Source organism: Sorex araneus, chromosome 2, assembly GCF_027595985.1.
Source record: "Sorex araneus isolate mSorAra2 chromosome 2, mSorAra2.pri, whole genome shotgun sequence".
In the NCBI taxonomy this organism is placed as follows: domain Eukaryota; kingdom Metazoa; phylum Chordata; class Mammalia; order Eulipotyphla; family Soricidae; genus Sorex; species Sorex araneus.
The window spans coordinates 248,899,177-248,917,553 of NC_073303.1; the positions used below are offsets into that span (position 1 = coordinate 248,899,177).

At 60.3% G+C, this 18,377-nt stretch overlaps 1 protein-coding gene across 2 annotated transcripts in view; it reads right to left on the bottom strand.

Annotated features, from left to right (window-relative positions):
- UNC5A (unc-5 netrin receptor A) overlaps positions 1–17,644 on the bottom strand; it is a 64,164-nt gene extending 46,520 nt beyond the window's left edge. The window contains exon 1 of one of the 2 annotated variants that reach the window (XM_055125824.1): positions 17,272–17,644. In XM_055125824.1, coding sequence (XP_054981799.1) covers positions 17,272–17,341 — 70 coding nt within the window. In that variant the 5' untranslated portion in view covers positions 17,342–17,644. The remainder of the gene's footprint in view (positions 1–17,271) is intronic. The other variant, XM_055125825.1, reaches the window with a different exon arrangement.
- Positions 17,645–18,377: the final 733 nt, after the last annotated feature.

Sequence of the window (18,377 nt, forward strand, 5' to 3'; positions counted from 1 at the left end):
TCTCCATCCATCCACTCAGTCCCTCACCTTGCCACCCATTCATCTACCACTCACCGATATGCTCATCCATCTTTCCACCCATCCACCCACTCATTTATCCATCCATCCATCCATCTGCCATCCATCACTGACTCAACTAGCCACTCATACATCTATTAGTCACACACTTATATACCCTTTCATCCTCACCCATTTATCTACCCACCTATCCATCCATCCATCCATCCATCTACCCTCAGACCCATCCATCCATCCATCTTCAATCAATCAAGTCACTCACCTAGTCACTCATTCATCTATTAATCACTTGCCTCTATGCTCATCCATTCTTCCACCCATTCATCCATCCACCTAGTCACTCACCGCACCACCCATTCATTCATCAGTCACTCACTGATATGCTCATTCATGCTCCATCCATCCCTCCACCCAATCCAGAGTGTCCCCTTAACAACCAGGGCCTGTTTTAGGTATGGGGCCATATAGTCAGTAAGGCACTTGCCTTGCACACAGCCGACCTGGATTTGATCCCCATATGATCCCTGGGGACCAGAGTGATAGCACAGCAGGTAGAGCGTTTGCCTTGCGCGAGGCCGACCCGGATTCGATTCCTCTGTCCCTCTCGGAGAGCCCGGAAGCTACCGAGAGTATCCTGCCCGCACGGCAGAGCCTGGCAAGCTCCCCATGGCGTATTCGATATGCCAAAAACAGTAACAACAAGTCTCACAATGGAGACATTACTGGTGCCCACTCGAGCAAATAGATGAACGGGAGGACAGTGCTACAGTGCTATGGTCCCTGGAGCACTTCCAGGAGTGATTCCGAGTGCAGAGTCAGGAATAATCCCTGATCACCACCAGGTGAGACCTCCCCCCAAAAACAAACAAAAAGAAACAGCCTACGTTCTACCAAGGTTGGAGAGAAAACTACCAACATAAAGATCACCTTTGATCTAAGGTGCAATAAACAAGCTTAAAACTGGGGTCAAAGGGATAGTACAGTGGGTAGAGAATCTGCCTTGCACATGGCTGACCTGGGTTCGATCCCTGGCATCCCATAGGGTCTCCCAAGCCCCGCCAGGAGTGATTCTGAGTGCAGAGCCAGGAGCATCGCCGGGCGTGATCCCAAAACAAACAACAATAAAAAGTTAAAACTATGTGACAGCTTAGAGGGCGAGGGAGAGCTGTCTGAGGGGGTGAGTCAGGGGGGGCTGGTGACTGAAGGAGAACGGGGGGGTGCAGAGCTGTGGCAGCACCTGAAACCCCCAAGTCTCCAGGCTGGAGCGACAGTACAGAGGAGGGCACTTGCCTTGAATGTGGTCGACCTGGGTTCGATCCCTGGCATCCCCTAGGGTCCCCCAAGCACCTCCAGGAGTCATTCCTGAGTGCAGAGCCAGGAGAAACCCCTAAGCACCGCCAGGGGTAATTCCTGAGTGCAGAGCCAGGAGTGACCCCTGTGCATCGCTGGGTGTGACCTAAAAAGCAAAAAACAAAAAACAAACAAAGACCCCAAGTCTCCAAATGCCCCTGTCCTGAAACTTTTCCCTTCTAGTCCTGCTCCGAGGAGTCCCACAGTGGACATGGGGTGGGATGGGACGGGGGGGGGGGGGGGCACGGGGGCAGGGGCTGGGGCGAGACATGAGCTCTGCTGGTGACACAAGTGACATCATACCTGGGGGCTCCCCCACCGCGCCCCGAGGCTGCCAGTAAATCACCCTGATGCTTTAAAACAAATACTTCTTAATCACTAAAAATTGAAATGATTTCATGTGAAAATGTTAATGTATTCGGAATCACAGCCGCGCACCGCGTCTGACAAATTAGCACCCAGCCCGCCGCATTGTTTGGTAGCTGCATTTATCCTGGTGACGAGACACGCACACAAAACGGGGCAGAGGGGTGGAGAGGATCGCTCCCGACTCGGGGAGGCCGGATCGCAGAGGGCAAGGGAGCCCTTTCACCCTAGCAGCCAGCCAGCCTGCCCTAGCACCCCCCAGGCCCCCCCGATCGGACCTTGAAGCCATGAGATCCACAATGCCCAGGAATTCAGGTACTTAACCGAGCTGGGTACACCAGGAGAGGAAGAAAATAATTGGGGCTAGAACTTAACATTCCAGGTGCCGGAAAGATATTACAGAGCACAGGGTGCCCGCCTTGCATGCACAGTACTTGGGTTTGAATCCCAAGTTGGAGCGACACCACCAGGAGTAATTCCTGAGCCCAAAGCCAGGAATTTGGTCCCCGGCACCCCATATGGTCCCCTGAACCCCGCCAGGAGTAATCCTTGAGCACAGTGCAAAAAATACAAATAAGAATTTTCTGTTTCAGGGGCTGGAGCGATAGCACAGCAGGGAGGGCGTTTGCCTTGCACGCGGCCGACTGCCTTGCACGCGGCCGACCCGGGTTCGATTCCCAGCATCCTATAGGGTCCCCCAAGCACCGCCAGGAGTAATTCCTGAGTGCATGAGCCAGGAATAACCCCTGTGCATCGCTGGGTGTGACCCCCTAAAAAAAAAGCCAAAAAAAAAGAATTTAATATTTCAAAACAGAAAACAAAACCAAGAACTGAATATTTTCAAACCACATGAGGCAGCAAAACAGGAACTCTCAAGACTTCCTGGGAGGACTGTAAACTAGCACAGGGGCGGGGGCAGTGACTAAAAGCATCTGCCTCGCATGTACGAGGTCATGAGTTCGATTCCCAGTGCCACCCACAGGCGCCCGGGATTGGCTAACTGGGTGGCCCAATATGTGAGCAATCTCTAGTACAGAAACAAGTGGGTGCAAGTGCTAAAACAAAAGCTTGTGATCTTGGTCTCATAACAATGAAAGATACTGGAGCATTGGGGCTGGGAAGGTGACCCCCACCCCACCCCAGCGAGTAAGAAGCACCACAGCGACCCCTGGTGGTCACTATGCAATTGCACCCCTGCAATTAGGATGTGGGTGGGCATGACGTTCAATGTCACAGCACAGCAAGCATGTGTGACCCCACCCCACGCCCACGACCCACCGCGACCCACCCTCCCAAACTCCACCCATCACCCATTATCCCAATACCGACAGCAACAAGAGCTGCAGAGATAGCACAGCGGGTAAGGCACTGCCTTGCATGCAGCCCACCTGGGTTTCATCCCCGGCACCCCACGGAGTCCCTGAGCTTCTAGTCCGGAGTAAGCCCTGAGCATAGTCAGGTGTGGCTCCCCCCCACACACATACACACACACAACAACAACTACAACAACAAATAGCAACAAAAGGGAAGAGAAATCCCGTAAGGCACTTTCCTTGCCTGCACCTGAACTGGGTTCAATCCCTGGATTTTCCCAAGCTCTGTCAGGCATTATCCCAGAGCACAGAGCCAGGAGTAATCCCTGAGCACTGGCAAGTGGCATCTCCTCCCCCTCACACAACATCCCCACAACCTTGCAAAAAAAATAATATAAGCAGCACTGTTGGTAAGGAAGGCAGTTCAGGACATCATCAAAGAACTGAATGTTCGGGGCTGGAGTGATAGCACAGCGGGTAGGGCGCTTGCCTTGCACGTGGCTGACCCGGGTACGAATCCCAGCATCCCATAGGGTCCCCCGAGCACCGCCAGGAGAAATTAGCCCCAAGCAGAGCCAGGACTAACCCCTGAGCATCACCAGGTCTGACCAAAAAAAAAAAGAAAGAAAAAGAAAAAGAATTGAATGGTTCCATGCGGCTGACCCAGGTTCAGTTCCCCGGCTTGAACCCCATACGGTTCCCTCCCTCCAGAAGTGATTCCCGAGAGTAGAGCCAGGAGTGATCCCTGAGCATCACTGGGCATGACCCCAAAACAAACAAACAACCATTGGTGTCAATTCAGTGCCTCCCTGAGTGGCCGCTCCCTCCCGCTGACCCGCCTCAGCCTCTGCCCGCCCGCTGGGCTCCAGTGTCAGTCACTGTTGTAATTGTCACTGTCAATTGCAAGCCTGCACCCAGGAGAGAGAGAGAGAAAGAGAGAGGGGGGTGATTAGGGTGCTTGCCTTGCAAGCAGACGGCCTGGGTTCGATCCCTGACATCCCACTATGGTCCCTCAAGCACTGCCAGGAGTAAGTCCTGAACATCACTGGATGTGACAAACAAAAACTAATGGAGAAAGTGTGACATCCCCTGAGATGTTGTGTCTCCGAAAGCCCATCCCCTGGGCCGGAGCAATAGGACAGTGGGTAGGGCACCTGCCTTGCACGCGGCTCACCCGGGTTCCATTCCTGGCATTCCCACATGGTCCCCTGAGCCCTCCGATCTCTTGTGCAGGCGTGATCTTTGTGTTAAAAGTTTTAGAGGAGGGGGCTGGAGTGATAGCACGATGGTTAGGTTGTTTGCCTTACACGCGGCCGACCCGAGTTCGATTCCCAGCATCCCATAGGGCCGCTCGAGCACCGCCAGGAGTCATTCCTGAGTGCATGAGCCAGGAGTAACCCCTGTGCATCGCTGGGTGTGACCCAAAAAGCAAAATAAATAAATAATTTTTAAAAAAGCTCTAGAGGGGCCAGAGAGGACAGTGGGTAGGGCATTTGCACGCGGCTGACCTGGTTTCGGTCACCAACATCCCACATGGTCCCCCAAGTCCTGCCAGAAGTGATCCCTGAGCGCAGAGCCAGGAGTAACCCCAGAGCGTAGGCAGTGGTGGCCCCCAAACCAAGCAACCAACAAACCTCGCCAAGGCAACAGCCGCCTGCCAGGACCACCTCTCAGCCAGCCGGGGCCACCTCTGCCCTCCCGCACCTCCCCCTTTCTGCCCCCAACCTTGCTCTTCTTCTTTTTTTTTTTTAAATTTTTTTGCTTTTTGGGTCACACCCGGCGATGCACAGGGGTTCCTCCTGGCTCTGCGCTCAGGAATTACTCCTGGCGGTGCTTAGGGGACCCTATGGGATGCTGGGAATCGAACCCGGGTCAGCAATGTGCAAGGCAAATGCCCTCCCCGCTGTGCTATTGCTCCAGCCCCCCAACCTTGTTCTTCTATGGCTGATTCCCTTCTGGAGGAAACAAAGACATCCCCCACCCTGTCACCTCCCCCTCTCCCCCCACCGGTCCTGGGTCCTGTCCCATCACCTTTGGCCTGTCTCTGGGGGAATCATGGCCTCCCTGTGACATTTCCTTTGAGTCACTTGGTGAGAATTCACTTCCTGGGGCTGGGCTCCAGGCTCCAGCTTGGGGATGGGGCGGGGATGTTTTTTATGGGGTGGTGGCGGAGGGGGGGTGTCCCCCGGTTCTTTTCAACTTCTTTCCCGTCACGGCTCCTCTCAGCCGGCAACACTTTGAATGACATTAGCCTCAGACGCCCCCTCGCCCCACCCCGCCGGGTCCCTTGCCCCCCCCAGCCCCCACCTACATACAGCACCCCGGGGCCGCTCCGTTTCACCGCTCCCGCATCCATCCACCCTGCCCGGCCCGTCCTGCTGCGGGAAGACAGGCTCTTGTCATTTCTTGCCCGGCTGATCGCGAAGCCTCCCGGCTGATCTCCTTGCCTCCAGCCTCTGCTCCCACCCGTCCTCCATGCGCGGCCAGATTAATCTTTCTTAAACACCGCTCACCGCCTGTCACTTCCCAGCTCAGCGAGCGCGCCAGCCCCCGGTGCTCGCTGGGCCCCCTGCGGGCGCCGTCTGCTCCAGCCGGGCTGACGCCTCTCGGCCCTGTCCCCTCCTGCTCACCCCCACATCCACGCTGTCACCCAGGGGAGTGCCATCGCTCCTGGCTCCAATCCCCGCACAGTGGGACGCCTCAGGGACCACCCCCCCTACACACACACACACACACACACACACACACACACACACACACACACACACACAATCATTGTGGAGCAGAAGGGGACCAGTCTGGAAGCCCCAGGTCCGTCTTGGGGGCCAGTCGGGGGGGGGGGACAGGGGTCATCTGGGCTGATAGCACATGGCATTCTCCCCAACACAGAGAAGAGGGGCCTTTCTGGAGCCGGAGTGATACAGCACAGCGGGCAGGGCTCGTCCTGCCAGCAGCCGACCCAGGTTCAATCCCCGGGACAGCCAGTGGCCTCTCCCTGCCGAGGGAAGCGGGGGGGGGGGGGGGCAACTTGTGACCCAGGGGCTGGAACCCCAGACTCCCTCACACAAGGCCTGCTGTTGGGGGCTGGAGCAGTAGCACGGCGGGGAGGGCGTTTGCCTTGCACACGGCCGACCCAGGCTCGATCCCCAGCATCCCATAGGGTCCCCTGAGCACTGCCAGGAGTAATTCCTGAGTGCAAAAAAAAAAAAGCCAGGAGGGGCTGGAGCGATAGCACAGTGGGGAGGGCATTTGCCTTGCACACGGTCAACCCAGCTTCGATTCCCAGCATCCCATATGGTCCCCTGAGCACTGCCAGGAGTAACTCCTGAGTGCAAAGCCAGGAGGTAACACTTGTGCATTGCCAGGTGTGACCCAAAAAGAAAAAAAAAAGCCAGGAGTGACCCCTGTGCATCACCGGGTGTGACCCCAAAAAGCAAAAAGAAAAAACAAGGCCTGCTGTCAGCTTTGAGCAATCTCCCTGGCCTGCACTTTTGTGGGGGGTGGGGGTGGGGTTCATACCTGGCAGTGTTCAGGGCTTCCTCCTAGTTCTGTGCTCAGGGGTCACTGCTGGCAGAGCTCAGGGGGCCTTATGGGGTGCCCGGGATCAAGGCTGGGCTGGCCACGTGCGAGGCAAGTGTCCTCCATGCTGTGCTAGCTCGAAGGCCCGTGTTCTAACTTTTCCTTCTTTTTATTTATTTTTTGGGGACTGGGGGGAGGGTTGGGGACTACACCTAGAGGTGCTCAGGGCTGACTCCTGGCTCAGGAATTACTGCTGGTGGTGCTTGCGGGACTCATATGGGAGGCTGGGGATCAAACCCAGGTCAGCCGTGTGCAAGGCAAACGCCCTCCTCACTGCGCTCTCACTCACTCTCTCTCTCTGTCTCTCTCTCCCTCTGTCTCTGTCTGTCTGTCTCTCTCTCCCACTCTCCATGTTCTAACTTTTTTGTTTTCTTTTTGGATCACACCCGGTTATGCTCAGGGGTTACTCCTGGCTCATGCACTCAGGAATTACTTCTGGCGGTGCTCAGCGGACCCTATGGGATGCTGGGAATCGAACCCAAGTCGGGCCGTGTGCAAGGCAAACGCCCTCCCTGCTGTGCTATCACTCCAGCCCCTCCATGTTCTAACTCTTGAGTCACTCTCAGGCCACATCCAGGTGACACAGGCAGTCTGGTCTCCCCAGGTGTAAGGACTCCAGTCAAACCTCTGGGGTGGGTGGGCTTGGGTGAGGGGATTAGGCCCCATCATGCTTCGAAATCAAGGTTTCTCCTCCAAGAGGCACCAGTCAAGGCCTTCAGAGTTAACTGGGGACAGGGACGAGGCGTGGAGCAGCGGGTGGGGGAGTGAATCAGGCCAGGTGACAAAGTCAGGAGAAGCCACCAGATGCCAGCGGGCCCAACTCTGGGTCAGGGGCGATCACACAGAAGGTTGGGTGTTCGTTTGCTTTTGTACAAGGCCAACCTGGGTTCGATCCCCGGAATCCCATCGGATCTCCCGAGCACTGCCTAGAGTGATCCCTGAGTGCAGAGCCAGGAGTAACCCCTGAGGATCACGGGGTGTGACCCCAAGAAAGCCAAAAATGGACAGAGAGAGAAAGGGAGAGAGAGGAGGAGAGAGAGAGAGAGAGAGAGAGAGAGAGACAGACAGAGACAGAGACAGAGACAGAGACAGAGACAGAGAGACACAGAGAGAGAGAGGGAGAGGGAAGGAGAGAGGAGTAAGAAAAGAAACAGCGGTCCATCTCGCTGGGCCTCAGTATTCGCATACAACAAATGGGCCTAACCTCCTCCTTCAGACTTGCCTCAACAGCTAGACCCCCGAGGGGGGGCTCTATTTGCATCCTTCCAGATGCGGAGGGGGCAGGGGTGGGGTGGGAGGTGAGGGGCAAGCCCAGGGGATGTAGTGCAAGCCCGCGGCCTCCAGGGGGTCCCCGAGGCGGGCGAGGGGCCGGGAAGGGGGCGCCGGGACGGCGCAGGGGCGTGGGGTCCGCTGCGGGGCTGGAGCACGGCTGAAGGCGGCTCCCCGGGCGGCCGCCGAGCGCTCAGCCAGGAACTTGTTAACAGGCCCCGAACAAAGGGCCGCTAATCCGGCGGGCGGCCGCGGGCCCCGGCGGGTGGAGACAGCCCGCCCCCTCCCCGCGCCTCCGCGGCTCCCCCCCCCCCCGACCTCAGCGCGCCCGTGGGGTGGGGAGTGTGTAGGGGGGTCCCGGCGGGGTCAGCCGGGCGCGCGTCCCCTCCCACCGCGCGTCCCCCTCCTCCCTCCTCCCGCCCGCAGGCGCGGATGCTAATTGCACATCCCGGGCGCGCCCACCCGAGCTCACCTTGCACTTCCCCGCGCCCACCACCCCCATCCCAGCCAGCCACCAGGTTCTGGGGCGGTGGGGTGCGGGGGGTACAGTCCCCAAAAGCACAAGTAGGAGAAAGCCGGCAGTTTACTACCCCCCACCCCCCAATCTGGTCTCCGCCCCCAGGCAGAATGGGATTGGGGTGGTCCACCTGGCTGGGGAGGTCGCGGGCAGAGTTCAGCACCCCCGCCGCTGCTGCGCACCCCAAGTCCAGACGACGCCCCCGCCCGCCCCAAGTCTCAACCACCTTCTGGCCTGCAAGTCAAGGTGACCCCCAAGGCCCGGGAGAGTCAGTTCTGACATCCAGGAGTGAGGAGGGGCCTGGATGCTGGTGCCCCCCCACCCCCGAAATGGTCCACCCCCCAGGCAGGATTTTAGGGGCCCCTTCTCATCAAACTGGGACCGAACCGTGCCCCCTGGGGCTCTCTCTGAGCTGAAGAGCCCTCGCCAGGTGACTCAACTCAGTAGGGAAAGCACTTGCCTTGCACACCTGAGGCCCTGGCTGGGTCCCCACCCCTGTAATAAAAAGGATGGGGGGGGGGCCTGAGTGAGCCCCTCCAAAATCTACGCGGAGCCGGGGGCTTCTCTACGCTCAGTCCCTGGCTATGAAAGGGAAAGAGGAAAAGTCACCAGGTCTGGGGCCCCGCGGGGCTGTGCAGGGGGGTAAGGAGTTTGCGGGGCATGTGGCTGACCCCAGTTCGATCCCTGGCTCCCCCGCCCCCCAGACCCGCCAGGAGTGAGTCCTGAGCGCAGAGCCAGGAGAAAGTTCCTGAACACCGCCAAGTGTGGCCTTAGAGCAAACAAAAGACACCAGGTCCGGTTCCCTTTTGCCTGGGCGGGGCTTTTATAGCCAAAAGCATCCTCGGGTTCTAAGACGAGAGGGCAGAAGAGCGCCCCCTGGCGGATGCGGCACTGCCGACGGCTGCCCTTTCCCACCCCGGACCTACTGAGTGGACAGACCCCGGATGCATCCACCTACTCTGCATTCCCCCACCCCCACCCCCGGACCGCGCAACAGGAGGCGGGGCCCAGATGAAGGTGAGATGCAAATTCCCCTTGCGCTTTTGCGCCCCCCCCCGTCCCGCCCCCCCACCCCGCGCTCTTCCCTAGCCCCAAGTTTTTGTTTTATTTTTTTAATTTTTGGGTCACACCCCGCGACGCACAGGGGTGACTCCTGGCACATGCACTCAGGAATTTACTCCTGGCGGTGTTCAGGGGACCCTATGGGATGCTGGGAATCGAACCCGGGTCAGCCGCGCGCAAGGCAAACGCCCTCCCCGCTGTGCTATGTGCTATGGTTCCAGCCCAGCTTCACCCTAGGATCTTGGTTCCCCCAGCCCAGAACCTGGCAAGTGTGGGGGTGAGGTGGGGGAGGGGACACTCAGGCATGGCCCTGGCCTTCTGGGGGAGGGGGAGGTGTCCTGGAAGTTTTAGCAATGCCAGCTATCCCCAGGAAAGCGCGGCTCCTGCCTTCCCAAGATTCCCACCTCAGCCTGACAGCCACCTGGCAAGGAAGTGCCAGCAGGCAGGTGCCGAGCAGGTGTGAATGGTTCCTGGGGGTAGGTACCTGTGCCGAGTGCGATCCATATGGGGCTCCCCAGCCAGCTTCCCTGGCTATACCCACGCTGGCACGAGCAGTCAAGTCCAAGCCCCCGTGACTCCGAACAAGCAGCCCAGAGAGGTTAAGCAAATGGCCCAACGTGACACAGCACTCAGGGAGCTGAAGCATGGGCTGAAACGGAATTCCCAGGCCCGCCCAAGCCCCCCATGGCCATGTTATATTTCAGGCCTGAACTTCAGCCCGAGGCAATAACCAGGAGATGCCCCAACCGTCACCCTCATAAGATGCCCCCCACCCCCACCCCTCAATTGGTTTGCTCTTTGCACACTGGATGTTTGCATCGGGCTCTTATTCCTGCAAGGGTGTGTGTGTGTGTGTGTGTGCTCTTATGTACACTGTGCACACTGGATGTTTGCATCAGGCTCTTATTCCTGCAAGGGTGTGTGTGTGTGTGTGTGTGTGTGTGTGTGTGTGTGTTGTGTGTGTGCTCTCTTTGCACACTGGATGTTTGCATCGAGCTCTTATTCCTGCAAGGGTGTGTGTGTGTGTGTGTGTGTGTCTGCTCTTTGCACACTGGATGTTTGCATCGGGCTCTTATTCCTGCAATGGTGTGTGTGTGGGTGTGTGTGTGTGTGTGTGCAGATGGTGAGGGTGAAGATTGGGGTTCGGGTCAGGGAGGGGTGCCTCAAACCAGACGCAATGACTTCTCCGAAGGGGTCCAGCCTGGATTAGTACCAATGAGGTGCGTCTCAACACAGATACTTTCTCTCCGGCCTCTGGAGGTGTGAGTTGACTCTGGGGCTGGAGCACAGGCTCGGCATGTGGGGGCTCCCAGTCTGATGCTTGGCATCCCGTGGTTCCCCCAAATACTGTGAGACATAGCCTCCCCCCAGAAAGATCTCAGCTCTATTCATTCTCTTTTTTTTTGTTTTTGACATTTTAGTTCACGCCTGGAGATGCTTGGGGCTTCCTCCTGGCTCTGCACTCAGGAATCACTCCTGGCGGTGCTTGGGGCACCCTAGGGGATGCCAGAGATGGAACCCGGGTCAGCCGCATGCAAGGCAAACGCCCTCCCCGCTGGACTATAGCTCCGGCCCCTTAGTTCAAGTCTTTATTTTGGGTTTGGAGCCACACTGGGCGGTGCCCACGGCTTCCTCCTGGCTCCATGCTCAGGGATCATTCCTGGTGGTGCTCAGGGGACCCTAGAGGGTGCTGGGGATTGAACCCAGGCCGACCACGTGCAAGGAAAGCACCCCCCGCCCACGCTGTGTCATCACTCCAGTCCTGCCAGCTCTGTCCTCATCTGTGCTGAATGCCAGTGAGCAGGAACAGAGAGAGACAAGTAAGATCCAGAAAGGGCTGCAGGGGCTGGAGCGATAGCACAGCGGGGAGGGCGTTTGCCTTGCACGCGGCCAACCTGGGTTCGATTCCCAGCATGACATATGGTTCCCTGAGCACCACAAGGAGTCACTCCTGAGTGCAGAGCCAGGAGAAACCCCTGTGTAACGCCAGGTGTGACGCAAAAAGCAGGAAAGGCTGCAGCGGTAGTCCAGTGGGCGGGGTGCTTGCCTTGCACGCAGCCAAGCCCAATTTCAATCCTTCGCATCCCATAAGGTCCCCCGAGCCCCACCAGGAGTGATCCCTGGGCACAGAGCCAAGAGTGAGCCCTGAGCACTGCCAGGTGTAGCCTGCTGCCATCATGCCCTGGGCTGTGTTCTCTTTGGCCAGTCCTTCCTGGGGGAGGCAGCTGTATCCCATTTTGCCGAGTAGAAAGTCAAGGTCAGGTGTTTAGTCAGAATTCGGCCCTGTCAGCTTCCTCCTGACAGCAAAAGGGGCTGAAGCTCCCCAGCAGGCAGGGGAACCCTTCTGACTCCCCAAAGTGGGAGGGCAGGAATCAGGAGCCTTCAGCAGCCCCAACTGGTGTCAAGTCCAGCCCTGCAGACAAAACCACCTGAAGGAACCTGGGAGATCAGGAAAGGTCCGATCATGGCATCTCCCAGCTAAGTCTGCAGCTCTGAGATCCCCAAAGGCAGCAGCACTCTAGGGCTGGGGAAGCAGTACAGAGGTAGAGCACATGTCTTGCATCCAGGAGGCCCTGAGTTCGATCCCCAGTACCTCCTCCAAAAAACAAAGGCCGGAGTGATAGTCCAGCGGGGAGGGCGTTTGCCTTGCATGCGGCCAACGTGGGTTCGATTCCCAGCATCCCATAGGGCCTCCCCGTTCCTCGCAATGCCAGGAGTAATTCCTGAGTGCAGAGCCAGGAGGAACCCCTGAGCATCTCTGGGTGTGACCCCAAAACAAAACGAACAAACAAAACTGGGCTGGGAGCAGCAGTACAGCAGGGAGGGTGTCTGCCTTGCATGCGGCCATCCTGATTCCATCTCCCACATCCCATCAGGTCTCCCAAGCCTCGCCAAGGAGTGAGTGATCCCGGAGCACAAGAGCGAGGAGTCAGCCCTAAGCATCTCCGGGTGTGGTCTGAAAACAAAACAAAAAGACAGCCAGAGAGTTCAACGCTAGAGAGCACGGGCTCAGAATTCTCAGAACCTCATGGTCCCAGAAACTTGGTGCAGAGAGCACCAAGCCAGGAGGGCCGACCCTTGACCTACTCCCCTGCCTCAAAAAAAAAAAAAAACCACATCTGGGACTATCTGTGCTGGGAAGAGGGTAGGCAGGAAATTTCCTGCTCAACAGAAATTTCTGATTTCAATCAGAAATTGACCCCCAAACATTTTTGAGCTGGTCTCACAGCCCTGGGCATGGGGTCTCAGCTTGATCATCTGTGCAAGACAGTCCAGCAGGAAGGGCGCTTGCGTCGTACATGGCTGACCCCGGTTCGATTCCTGGCATCCCATAGGACCGCCCGGAGCACTACCGGAAGTGATCCCTGAGTGCAGAGCCAGGAGTTTCCACTGAGCATCGCCCGGTGTGGCCCTAAAACAAATGACAACAACCAAAAAAAGCTACGGAGGGAGAATTAGGGCTAAGGTGGTGTTGGGGAAGCTGCAAACTTCTCTCTGCCTGGTTAGAAGTGCTCCCCACGCAGCCAGGGACCCCTAACTCAGACCGAGGAAATAGAGCATCAATCAGTAAGCATGGGGGTGTCTGTGACTAGGGGGGGTGAGGGGGGTGGAGGGGTCGCAAGAGAAACAGAGGAAATAGCTGAAGCCGGAAGCTTCTGACGCTGCCTCGGGCTCCCACGTGATTGGGGGGGCGATGAAAAATGAACCCCTCAATCCGTAGCCCACTCAAATCTCATCCCCGTGCAACTGGCCCTGGAGGGAATCATGGGATTGTTTGGAGGGGGCAGGATTCAGGCCTAGTCCCCCCCAAAATATGCAACCAAGGGGCTGGATCTAGGTCTGGGCAGAGCCAGGGATGTTGGGGGACAAAGTGGGGAGCAGGGTTGGCAGGGCCCGAGGTGCCAAGCCGTGAGATAGGCAAAGGGCTAGAGAGTGGACTCCAGGGCTCTTTGGGGGGGGGGTTACGCGCGTGGACATCCCAGCCGACCGAGAACCCCCAGCACACTCCACGATACGTGGAGATAAGGGGCGGTGCGTTCCCGGGGTTCAGGGCCGCTCTTCCCTTGGGGGTCCAGTCTGGCCGCTACGTGGACGGAGGATGGGCGTGGGAGGGGCTGGAGGGTGACAGAGGAGGGGCCACGGGCAATGTCGCGGGCAGCTGAGCTGAGGGCACGGTGACAGATTAGACGTGAAGCGTGAAGGAGAAAGGATGCGGAGAAAGGAGGGATGCGGAGGGTTCTGCAGGGGGAGAGGGGCTGGAGGAAGAGAAGGTGCAGGGGGCGGGGCGAGCATGAGGGGGCGGGGCCAGAAGCGAGGGGCGGGGTCAGGCCCGGGGCGGGTCCCGCTGCTAGGGGGCGGGGCCAACGCGAGGGCTTAGGCTTAAGTGTGCATCATCACCCAGGTGGGCACCCGCGCTTGGAGTCTTGTTCTGGAGAAGGGACTCCTGCTCCACCCGGAGGAGTTAGGCCCAGACCCTGCCTCCCCAGACTTCCTGCAGATGTGGGGCCTTCTAGGCAACACCAGGCTTCAAGAAGGGGTGCAGGGCTAGGGAAGGGGTCCAAGAGGTAGAAAGGGCCAGAGCAACAGTACAGCGGGAAGGGTGTTCGCCTTGCACACAACCGACCTGGGTTTCATCCCCGGCATCACATAGGGGCCACTGCTAGCCGTCAGGAGTGATCCCTTAGCGCCGAGCCAGGAGGAAGCCCTTAGTGTGGCCCCCAACCCCTCCCATCCCCTCCCCCCCACCCCCACTCCCGCCAAAAAGGTAGAGGTCCGGATTTGGTCCCAGGCTCCCTCCATGCTTCTGAGAGCCACTAGTTGTGGCCCTGGTGGCCCCTGAGCACTGTTCAGGCCTAAGGACCCCCGGAGTGCTACATCCCCATAGAACAAAGACAGAATGGAAAACAGGAATAACTTAGGCAGAGGTCAAAGCCAGCTGTTTGGGGAGAGACAAGTCCCGGCCACTTGGTTTGGGGTGGGGGCTGGGGGTGGTTCCTGGCTTCATGTCAACCCCCAAGTTCCCAGGAGAAGAGGTGGGGAAGCTCCTCCTGATACAAGGGGCCCTCTGAGAGCGGTGGGGGGGGCCAAGCTCTCTCTCTCCCCCCTACCCAGGGTAGCATAAAAGCAGTGATCTCTAAGTTCTGGAGAATTTAGAGATCTTCCCTCCCTCTCAGCCTCCAACTGAGGGCTCCAGCCTGGGGTTGGAAGGTGTGGGGCGGGGGTGGGGGATGGAGAGACAGTAGGGCGTTTGCCTTGAACGCAGCGGACCCCGGGTTCTATCCCCAGCATCCCATAGGGTCCCCCGAGCACTGCCAGGAGTGATCCCTAAACGTAGAGCCAGGAGTAACCCTTTGTAGCGTCAACCCCCCCAATTTTTTTTGGCTAGATAGTGGAGGCGCTGGCCCTGGAGAGGTCACAGCTTGGAAGGGGGTGTCCCTCAGCCCCCCCCTTCCAAGAGAACCCGCTCCCCGCCCACCCCGTCTCCAGGAGCACCATGATTCTGGATGCGCTAGGAAGGCGGCCAGGTGTGCGCCAACCTCCCGGGGGCACCCAGGCAGGTGAGCCTGCGAATGGTGGGGAGACAGGTGTGTGGCACAGCAACCCCTCCCCCCTCCCGGAGAAGGGGTGAGTGCGACAAGACAGGCTTTCGGGGGCCATATTGGGCGACAGGGGAGGGGGCGCGCCTGGCCTGGGGAGCAGGAGGCTGCGGACATTCTGGCCCCGAGCGCCCCCTGCCGGCCGGCCGGCGCTCGGCCACTCACGCACGCATTTTCCGCTCCCTGCTGTAGCCGGGGGAACCGATGGGCGGTCACGGAGGGGTCATGGGAGGGGAGGGGGAGCCGGGGGGGTGGGCGGGGAGGCAGCGGGACCGGGGCACCAGGGCCTAGAGCGTGGGGGGGTCGAGGTAGGTATTGCAGCCAACCCTTTACCCCCCACCCTACCCCCTACCCCCCCGCAGGAGAGACGGGATGGGGCTGCAGATTGCGTGCACGGAGGCTGGCTCTGCGCTCCACTCCCCTGCAGCACTGGTGGTCTCAGACCCCAACAGGTGGCACGACCAACCTGGAACGCAGTGTCCCTCTCCTCTGCACACACTCCCCCCACCCCACTCCACACCATCATCACCATCACAGGCTGCGGCACCCTGACTCATAGCACCCCATTGTCACCCACTTCTCTCTGCAGGCTCACCTGTGTTCACTCCCTCCGGCCACACACACACACACACACCACAGACACACATGCACACACCTGCCTCCCGTTCACCACCATGCTCTGTGGGGCGACCGGCACCCCTGAGCCCCTGAGCCACACACACACACACAAACACACGCACACACACACACACACACACACACAAACCTCAGTAGCCCCCCCCCCCCCAGTCCAATAACCCTGAGAGGTTGGCGCCGGTGATGGGCTGCCTTCACTCTGGACGGGAGACGGAGGGGCAGGTGGTTTGTTAAAGTGAGGAGTGCCCGGAGCGGGGCAGGAGGGGAGAAGGGAGGTAGGTGGAAGGGATGGGATGGGGTGAGAGGGAGGCTGAGGGGTCCGGCCGCGACACGCAGAGACCCAGCTCCCACTCCGTCTCGCCGATGCCCGAAATCTCCCTCATGATCTCCGTTAGCACCTGCCTCTGAGGCTGGGGCTTCTTTTCCAGGACCCTAAGCTTCTTCGTCATCTGGGCCACCTGGAGGGGCACCCCCAGAGCCTTCCTCCGGGGGCAAAGAGAAAGAAGTGCTGGGCTAACGACACCTCAGGTTTCTCCTTCCACAAATGTGCCCCCCCCAACACACACACTTACATATAAACATATAAGCTCAGCTCTGAAAACTGCATGGGATTTTTTTTGGGGGGTGTAAAGATCCAGAGCCGCCGCCCCCCCCCAAATAAAGCTCACGCTCAGGAGAAGCTAGGGGGGAGCAGACAAAGGATGAGGGGAACACCCACTTCCCCAGGTATGCATGGGTCAGGCCACGCTAGGGAGACAGGGGAGAAAGGTGGGTGGGAAGGGAATGCAGAGGTGCAGAGGCCAGAACCAGCGTCAGTGTGGCCCCTCAAGGCAGGGAAAAGCCAGGAGCCACTGGCTGGCTGGGCTGTGGTGCTGTGACAAGTCTGGCAGAGAGGTTTGGGGGGTCTGGTTTGCGCGCCCCCACTGCCAGCGTGCGTGTGCGAGCGTGTCTCGGGGACAGAGGACGCGGCGTTCTGGACGTAAGCAGAGGCCGGGTGCCAAACCGTGAGATGCCAAGGGGCAGTTTGGGGCAGATGGTCACGCGGAAGCGGTCTCTTGACTGCACCCCCCACCCCCCATATCTCCTTCCATTTCCTCCAGACATCTGGGATGGACCCCCCAAGCTTCCCATCTGCAACCCCCCCCCAGAACCATGCTTCTCCCGCGCCATCCACCCCCCCGCCCCCGCCCCACGCGTGGATGCAACGCCCTCGACCCGGTTCCGGGGCCGGGCAAACAGCAAACTTCCCCCGCCTGGAGGCGTGGGGCGTCTACACTCGCCAGCTCCGCGCGCTGACAGCTGCTCTTGGACTTGGCAGAACCCAGGCTTCCGGGGAGGCGCGCGGGGAAAGCAGCGTAGCAGCAGCGAAAAGCAGCCCCCGCGTCCCGCCTCGCAAAGTTTGGCCTCCGGGGGGCGGGGGTGCCCCCCAGCCCGGGCCGGCAGCGCGGGGTCAGAGACCCCCCCCCATGATACACACACACATAATACTCCCCTCCACCCTAGCCGCCGGCGATCGCGCGCACGGTCCCCCCAGCCGCTTCCCCGGGGCGCGCGCGTGACTCACCCGAGCCGCGGAGCCAGGACGCAAGGACTATGCCCAAGAGCGCTGGCCACAGGCCGGGCCGGACGGCCATGGCCGCGGGCGGACGGGCGAGCGGGGCCGGGGAGGTGCGGGGGGCGGGGGGGAGGGTCCCCCGCGGGCGGGAGGGCGGCTTTCAGCGCCTCGGCGCGCAGCCCCTGCCCGGGACGCCCCCGGGGTCCATGCCAGCGGACGGCGCGGCGGCCGGGTGACCGGCTTCGGGGCGCACGCGGCGCGTGGCTCCCCTGGGCACCCGGGGCGCAGCAATGCAGCCGGGGCGGAGCGCAGCGCCGAGCGCGCCGCGCACGGAGCCAGCCGCCGCGCGGAACCCGCAGCCGGAGAGCGCGGGCCGCCGGGCGCCGCAAAACGCGGACTGGAGCTGCGGAGCCGGGAGAGGCGGCGGGGCGGGGCGCGGGGTGCGGGAAGGAGGGGCCCGGCCACCCCGCGCGGCGCGCGCCCGGGCGCGCGGGCCACCCCCAACACTGGGGATCCCTCCCGGCGTCGCCCGAGGCTCCCCCGGGGAGAAGTTTGGGGGGGACTCTGCAAAGGAAGGGGGGGGAGGGTTTGCTCCCACCCGCCCTGCGAGGTCCCCAGGAGTCAGAAACCCGGAGTGGATCGGGTGCCCGGATCCGGGCTCTCGGGGACCCGCCGGTCTGCGCACAGGTGGCCCGGGAGGGGTCTGCGGCGACCCCGGAGCTGCGCCAGCCTGCAGAGAGCAAACCGGGGCAAGGGGGGACCGGGTTCGATTCCTCCGCACTTGGCACCCCTCCTCTCCCCGCCACCCCGACTCCCCGCCTCCCGGGCCGCGCTCCGGGGCCGCCAGCGCGCCGCGGTACGCACGCCACCAGCCCGCGGCGTGGAGCGGGGACTGCGGGAAAGCTCGCGCGGGGTGCCTGCCCCCCCCCCAACACACACACACACACACACACACACACACACTTCGACCGAGCCAGGCTGCAGGCCAGACTTGGGGGCCACCCGCACTGCCAGCCACGTCGCCCAACGGGACCCCCACGGGGAAAACCCTAATCTTCCCCGCACCTCGCCGGCCGGGAAACCACCCCCTTTGGCGCAGCGCCCTCGGCCGGGCG